The 7,646-nt window shown below is 64.8% G+C and overlaps 1 protein-coding gene across 1 annotated transcript; it reads right to left on the reverse strand.

Moving 5' to 3' along the window:
- Positions 1 to 249: 249 nt before the first annotated feature.
- MISP (mitotic spindle positioning) lies at positions 250 to 5,305 on the reverse strand. The gene is made up of 4 exons (XM_045863915.2): positions 3,354 to 5,305; positions 2,891 to 3,021; positions 2,005 to 2,043; positions 250 to 1,446 (listed from the first exon to the last, which is right to left on the reverse strand). Exons 1-4 carry the CDS (start codon positions 5,047 to 5,049, stop codon positions 1,357 to 1,359), a joined length of 1,956 nt encoding a protein of 651 aa, XP_045719871.1. The 5' UTR covers positions 5,050 to 5,305; the 3' UTR covers positions 250 to 1,356.
- Between the last annotated feature and the right edge of the window lie 2,341 nt (positions 5,306 to 7,646).

Here is a 7,646-nt window from a genome sequence, read left to right on the forward strand (position 1 = left end):
TTGCCTCCCCCCTCAGACTGGGGCTTCCCCGTGGACACAGACCTTGCCTCCCCCCTCAGACTGGGGCTTCCCTATGGACACAGACCTTGCCTCCCCCCTCAGACTGGGGCTTCCCTGTGGACACAGACCTTGCCTCCCCGCTCAGACTGGGGCCCTGCCTCCTCCCTCGGCCTGTCTTGCCCTGAGGCCGCCCCCCTGCACCAGCCCTGCCCTCAGGGCCGCCCCCCCGCAGTCCTGCCCCCGCCCAGCTATTTCAGGCCCTTGCCTGCCCCCCAGCCCGCGTGGGCAGTCTCCAGGACGGGTTTCTTGAAATAGCTGCCTCGGTTTTCCCTGCAGCAGCTGCGGAGAGGGGTGGCGGGAGGGCCTGGAGGCTGAGGCGCCGAGTTAGAGCGCGTCTCACCCGCAGGAGGTGGGTCCCAGCGCTGTCCCTGTGTGTGGAGGGGAAACCGAGGCACGGGCGCTCTGGGGAGCCCCGAGGCTACACAGAGGGCGGTAGCATGGTTAGGGTTGGGATCCAGCGCCCACAGCCTTGCCCAGAATGACACGTCCCCCAGGAGTGAGCCCGGCACACACACAGAACCGAAGTGACGCCCCCCCCCCCCCACCAGGAGGGTCACGCGTGCGGCGCGTGATTGCCGTGGCTGATGCCGCGGGGCGGGCGGTGCAGGGGCCCGGTGGCCTCAGCCCCTCGACAAGCGAGGCGGCTGGGGTGGACCTGGCGGCCGGGACAGGCCGGCCGCCCCTTCCAGCGTTATTTCACGGTGGGCACAGTTGGGGAGTTTGGGGCTGGAGCAGACGGCCCCTTTCAGCCCCTAAATCGGGCCGTTTCGCCACCAGGTGCGGGGCCGTCCCCACGGGGCCCCAGATGCCCGGGATTTGCCGGGCGTGCCACAGGGGTGGGGCTCCGGGGTGGGTGGCACAGAGACCCTGAAACTGGGTGCTCCCCCTCAGACCTGAGGCTCCTCACGGGCCAGGACCGAGCCTCTGTCCTAAGCAGCCCCTCCACCCTCGGACTAGCAGGCACAGTCACATCTGCGGCCGGGGGAGCCGGTCTCCCCCCTTTCTGGGCCCGAGGGTGTTCGGCAAAGCCTCAGAAGCAGAGTTGAGTCGACAGAGGCCCGATTCATCCCGAGCTTTAGACAGAAAGCAGAACAATTTCCCCAGGAAGATAAGAACAGCAAAGAAAACTCTCCCGTCTGAAAACGCGTCCACCTTTGGGATTGGTGGCACGTGATCCGTGGTTGTCCGGTGCTGCGTTTCAACAGGGACCTGCGCCCTGAGGGGCAGGGGGGCCTGCGGACAGTCTCAGCAGCTCCGACCAGGCAGGGAGGGGGCAAGGGTGCCCCGTCCCCTGGCTCAGTCCTGGCTCTCACTGGTGTAGATACCAGCTTCCCAGCGCCTCGCCATGGCATTCTTGTGGTGGGTCACTCGCGTGGCTTCCAGGACCTGTAAGAGGAGGCACCGAGTCCCCATCGGGATCCCGACCCCCCAGGCAACTTCCCCACTGCCAGCCTGTAGGAGGCATCTAGAGCAGGAAGCAAAGCGCAGGCCAGCTCCCCTCCTCTATTTCAGACCTTCTACCTCTGGGAATAGCACCCAGGAACATGCCAACTCACACCGAGACCCACAGCAGGTCAAGTGCTGGGGTCTGGCACTTTGGACCCAGCTCAGAAATGTATTCCACAAATCCACTGACGTGGCCGTCTCAGATGAGTTCCTCTCCCAGAGAAAATGCCTATCCCTGTGTGCGGAAGGGAAACTGAGGCACGGGCGCTCTGGGGAGCCCGATCTGCCCCAAACCTTTGCTACCTGGTAAAGAGATGGCACGCAGAGCTCGCTCACATTCTGTACCCACGGGCAGGTCCCAGCGAAACCCACCCCAGGCAGCCACGGAGGATCCAAGTGCCCGCACGCAGAAGACGGGCTGGGGGGTGCTCCACGCCCTGGGCAGAGGGCACAGGCGGGGTGGGAAGGCGGGGGCCCCGTCCCCAGCGGCACACTCACCTCTGAGTCGATGTGGTCTAAGGACTTGATGGTGGCATACTGCAGGGAGAGGACACGCGTCAGCCCCCGCCCTGTGCCTGCGCCACGCCCCAGAGCCCACTGGGCCAGCACGGGCCCCCCGAGTGCCCCGCCATCAGCCCAAACTCAACGCCATGCACCGTGCACCCCCCCCAGGGACTCCCCTCAGGGATGGCCTGAAGCCCCGTTCCCAAACATCGCCTTCTAATAAAGACAGTCAGTGTTTGCTGAGCTCTCCCACACAGGCCGCGCGCCAAGGCTCAAGGGGGCGTTCCTAGTGTCCCGCGCACTTTACAGCGGGGGAGCCCAAGGGTCAGAGAGGGGCGAGGGTGTGCCGACGTCCCGTGCCCCGAGCGGCAGGCGGGAGGCTAGAGCCGCTGTTACTGTCCTTATCGTCCGCGGCTGCGGAGACCCCGCCCCAGGGGGAGATGTGGGCTGTGCAGCCGGGTCTGGGCTCAGGTCCCTGCGTGGGAAATCACGAGCCACCTGCCCCTGGGCTGGTGTGACAGGACACGGCTCTAAGGCCCACAGGCCCGGTGCGTCGGAGGGCCACGCACTTAGTGGAAGGGTAAGGACACCGCTGCCACATGGCCACCATCCTCCTGCAGACTGATGCAGGGGGACGACCACAAGTGGGGGCCCCGCGTAGGTGGCCTCTGCAGCAGAAGGCCGGGCGTGAAGAGACAGCCAGTGTACCCACTCTGCACTCGGTGCAGGGGCAGGCACAGTCTCCCACAGGGCCATGAGGGAGGCAGGCGTCAACCCAGGTCACGCCTGAGTCTCCCTCAACTGTCCTGTGTCCCCACAGGGGGTGCCAGACTGCAGCCAGGCCTCGGGGAGTGGGGGCCGGGCCGGGCTCGAGACTCACCTGCTGCTCCCTCTTTTTCCTCCGCTCAGGAGCAGCCTCGGCAGGGGCCTCCGCCGTCCACACCAGGCCTGAGTGCAGGTGGATGGGGCTGAAGAAGTGGGACTCGGTCACCGAGTAGCTGCCCACGATGCCTGTGGGGGCGGAAGGAGCATCAGGGAGGGTCCCTGGGTCCCGGGAAGGCAGAACGCCTGGGAGACTCAGAGTCTCGGGCCAAGAGAGGACACAGCATCTGAGCCGTGTGCCCCTAGAGACCGAGCATCCACACTGATAAAGCAAAAGCCCAAGGCACAGTTGACACCTCGGTCCAGGATCTAGGGCGTGAGCTCAGACGGGTGCACAGAGTCGACCGGGGAGGTGGACGGGGTCCCCCAGACGCTCCCCATGCTCAGCCGCTCCTGACCCCCCCACCCTGCTCCAGCCTCTGAGCCCAGAGCAAAGCCGCCACTGCCCGGCCCATCCTCACCCGAGGCTGCGGAGGAGCCCCTGGAGTCCTGGTCACTGCCGTCATTGTCCTCCGTAGGTGGTGGGGAGAAAACCTCAGGGAACAGTGCATTCCGCCGCTCCTCGGCCACCTCCTGCTCGCGCTGCAGGACGCTCTCCACCTCCCTCTCCAGCAGCTCTGACGACTGGGACCTTTGCAGCCTCGATGCCAGGGTCCCCCCCACCTCCCAGCCTCGGGCGCGGGGGCCCTCGGCCCGCGGGGGCACATCTGGGACCCTGAACCGCAAGGGGCTCAGGTGGAAATACTCCCACTGAATGACACCTCCGTGGGCTTGTGGGCGCCCCTGGGGCGGCTTGGGGCACTCCGGCTTCATGCCTGGGGGGTTTCCAGAGGATTCCAAGAGATGCCTCAGAGACCCTGTGGCCCTTGGAGAGCCCGCAGCCTTGGCCTCATCCGTAGAGAGACCACGGAGCTTGCCATGCGTGTGGAAGGCTTCGAAGTCCAGCCGGGGGCTCCCAGGACGCAGGTACGGCTGGTAGGCATCCGCCGGGAGGCGGCCCACCTTCCTCACCTCTGGGGCAGGGTCAGCCGCGCTGCTGTCTGAGGCCAGGTCCAGGATGGAGTCTGAGCTAAAGGCTCTCCTGAGCCCAGACTGGGGAGCCCAGGAGAGCCTGTTGGGCGTGGCCTGCAGGCCCTCCCGCCACCGGTGGTCCTCCTCGCGCTGCGTCTCCTGCGCCACGTCCCGCTGCATGTAGAGTGACGGGCGCCCTCGGTCCCGCCATGGGGCCGCTGTCAGGCTCACCTTGGTCAGCAGGGGCCTGCTGGGTATCTCCACCAGCTCCTGCTGGCTGTTCTCCCGCCGTAGCCCCCTCTGCTCTCGCAGGTCCGCTTCCCGCTCCTGGGCCAGCCGGATCTCCCGCTCGATGGGGGTCTCCTTAGGGAGCTCCAGGGACCCCACTTGGGAACGGGAGCCGGGGTCATCCGCAGCCTGGGCGCCAGATACAGCCGGAAGGCCACAGACCCTCTTCTCTCGAAGGAGCACCTCCCTCTCCTGGGGCTTCAGCGGGACATCACACCCATTGGCCAAGAGCAGCCCACTTGAGGCCTTGGGGGCCTGACTGAGCCCCGGTGGGGCACGGGCAGGGGCCACCTGAGCCGGAGGGTGCAGAGGGCCCCCTGCATTGGCCTGCTCCAGACTCAGGAACTGCTGCTTCGCTGCCAGGAAGTCGATCTGCTCCCTGTCCACGGCGCTCTCCTCCAGGGGCCCAGGCTGAGGTTGGCCGGGGCTCCTGGGGTCCAGGTGGCCAGGGGTGCCGTGGAGCGTGGCCACCGTGCTGTTCTTCCTGAGGGCCTGGTGCTGGATGACCGCCCAGCGCTCCTTCTCCAGGTCCCGTGGCCGCCGAGGCTGGGTGTCCCCGGCGTCCAGGCGGCAGGCCTTCACTTCCTCATCCTTGTCACCCTCCCGGAAGGAGAGCATCCACGGGGGTGACCGGCCCGGGAAGGCACGTTGGCTGTAGGACGCCCCAGTCCTGGACGCATTTAGCTGGGCTTCTCTGTAAGCCGGCCACGCCTGTGGCTTGTCCTGGCCCCAGCCCCTGGCTGCCGGCCCCACATCCACCACCTCAAACGTGTAGCTGGTGTCCCCATCGGGGTCCAGGCCAGCCAGGCGAGGCGAGTGAGGGATGCTGAAGATGGGGTATCTGGTCACTCGGTCCATGTCCTGGGGTCTCAGCTCCCCACGGCTCCCTGGGGCGGACGTATTCCGGGCTCGCTGAGGAAGGAAAAGGGAACAAGGGCCAACTGGTCAGAGAGCAGAACACAGCACCTGTCTTGGGGAGCGGCACAATTTCCAGTCCAGTCAAGGGCAAAGTCCTGGCCAAAGGGCCTCTGTGATTGGCTCAGGGATGGGTAAATGACCCGGCCCTGCCAATCAGAGCACTCTACCCTCTGGCCTCTGTGATTGGCTCAGGGATGGACATGTGACCCAACCTGCCGAGGACCTAGAAGCCTGATCGGAGACTTGGCAATTAGCGCGGAAAAGCGGACCCTCTCCCTGCTGGGCTTGTTTGAGCTCCTGGATCCAGCCACACCTGGATCCCATCCCTGTACTGACTCGCCAGTCTGCCCCCTGAGTGCCTGACGTTTGCAGGTGCCCCACTCCTGCTGCTGCCCCCGCCGGCCCAGCTCGCCACGGCCAGACCCAAAGCCATCCCCAGACCGCCTCCCCGGACCCCCGCGAACGCGCGCATCCGCCTCTCTTCCAGGGCGCACTCTGAGGTTCTTTCCTGCTGTGATTTCCTTCATCAGCGGGCCTGACCCTCACTAAGAGATGTCATGTGGGGAAACTGAGACTCAGTTGATGTCGGGTGGCGGGGACTCCAGCTCCTGGTTCCCTCCCCTAACCTGCTTAGAGGGACACTGTCCCATCCCAGTCAGTCCGCCCCCTCCGTGCCATAAAGCTAGGACGGGCTAGGGAACACCTTGGACCTTGTCCTGCGGGGCCAGGAAGGCCATGGAGCCTCTGGGCCACACCCCGACCCAGTGCCCTGGAGAGAGGGAGGCTGGCACCCCTTCGAGCATTGGAGTTCTGCTGAGTACGGCTCCAGGAGCCCCATCCCCCAAGGTCACGCACCTGCTCTCGTAGCCCCCTGGTTCCTGGCCTCGCCTGCAACTCTCAAGGCCTTCATCTGGCCTCCGCACAAACCCCCAAACTTCACAGGCATCCCTACCCCAAACCTGGCCCTCCTCCTCCTCCCACAACTCCCTCTACCTGGAGGACCTTCATTTCTGCTCCTCTACAGCCTTCTTATCTGCAGCCCACACGACACCTCCTCCAGGGAGCCCCCCAAGATTGCCCCTGCCCTTGGAGCCTGTTGTCTGAGCCTCATCTGCTGCCGGGCCCAGCACCCAAGTTAGGCGTCCCCTTTCCACAGCTGAGGGAGGAAGACTGGCCGTTCTCAGCTCTCCAAGCAGCCCTTGCCCCTGTGCCCATCCCCGGTTCCGTCATGTTACTGTGTGCATCGGCTGTCTTCCAGCCAACTTGCTTGTAAAGGCTGTAGCTCTAAAAAGGAAAACACAGCCCCCCTTGAGCTGGAGAAGTGGCATCGAGCACCGTGAAATCCATCCTGGGAACGATGTTATGACTAGCACCTATCACGTCGGCTTTTGTATGTATCAGATATTGAAACCATACTCGGAAAAACAGTAGTTAAAAAAAAGGAAGCCTGGGTAATAAACGCCGGGCGTGGGGACTGAGCCCCTGTCCCCGTGACCACACAGCCCCCATGGGGGTGTTCTCCCGGAAACTCACAGGGGTGGGTACAGCTCTGAAAGGGGGTAAGCGTATTTGAGACTTGTCTTCTCCCACTGGAGGCCATCAGCCCGGGTCCCTGTCCTCTGGTGGCCCAGACGAGCCTTCCCCGCTCCAGCCCCGAGCCCAGTGCTGACCCTCAGGGCTGGGCAGGTCTGTGCCCAGGCCCTGGAGATCCCGGGGAGGGCAGGCATGGGAGGAGGTGACACAGGAGTTTGCTGAGTAAGTGGACGTTCACCCCACAGGATCTATAAGCCACACGGGGCATCAACTCCGGGAAAAAGAACCACCTGCCTGGAGGGTGTCGGTCTCACAGTCGGGTGGGGCGCAGGGGGCTGCCGTGGGGACACTGCTTCCTCTTCTGGCCGGGCCATTCCTGCGGGGTGATTCACTGAGGCCGGTGGAGCAGGGCTCGGGCTGGGGCTCGGGCTCAAGGCCCCAGGGCCCCACCAGCTCGTGTCCTCGGGAAACCCTCTGCTCCCCTCCGGCCTCAGTGTCCACACCTGGACCGTAGGTAGAGTCCACCACGGCACTTGGCTCCACGCTGAGAGCCTGCTGAGCAGTCGTGCCCCATACCCGGTATACAGTAGGTGCCAGCTAAATGCTTCAACGGTGGTTGCTGATTTATTATTATTTAAACCCTGGATCCACCACTGATCTCAGGCAGGCACCCCCTCTTGCAACACTTCAGTCTCCCCGTGTGCGAGCTGGGAGGACGCTGCACCCACACGGGGCCCGAGGAGGAGCAAGGAAGCCTGGGTGGGGTGAAGCCCCAGGGAGGACCCCAGAGACTCCGCACAAGTGAGTGGTAACAAGAGTCACAAAGCCTCCTGCACGGTCTTCCCAGGGCTGCATTGTGGTTGCTCCTCCCAGGACCCTGTGGCAGGAGCAGAGAGAACTGAGGCCCAGGGAGGGGAAGGGGGGCTCACCCGAGGTCCTGAAGCCTGAGCCTTGGCTCCCAGTCAGTCTCCTCTTCCAGGAAGCTCCCCACCCCATTGCTCCTT

Source organism: Mirounga angustirostris, unplaced genomic scaffold (assembly GCF_029215605.1).
Source record: "Mirounga angustirostris isolate CCGP_5_RB_7025 unplaced genomic scaffold, mMirAng1.0.hap1 SCAF_1, whole genome shotgun sequence".
Taxonomy (NCBI): Eukaryota; Metazoa; Chordata; class Mammalia; order Carnivora; family Phocidae; genus Mirounga; species Mirounga angustirostris.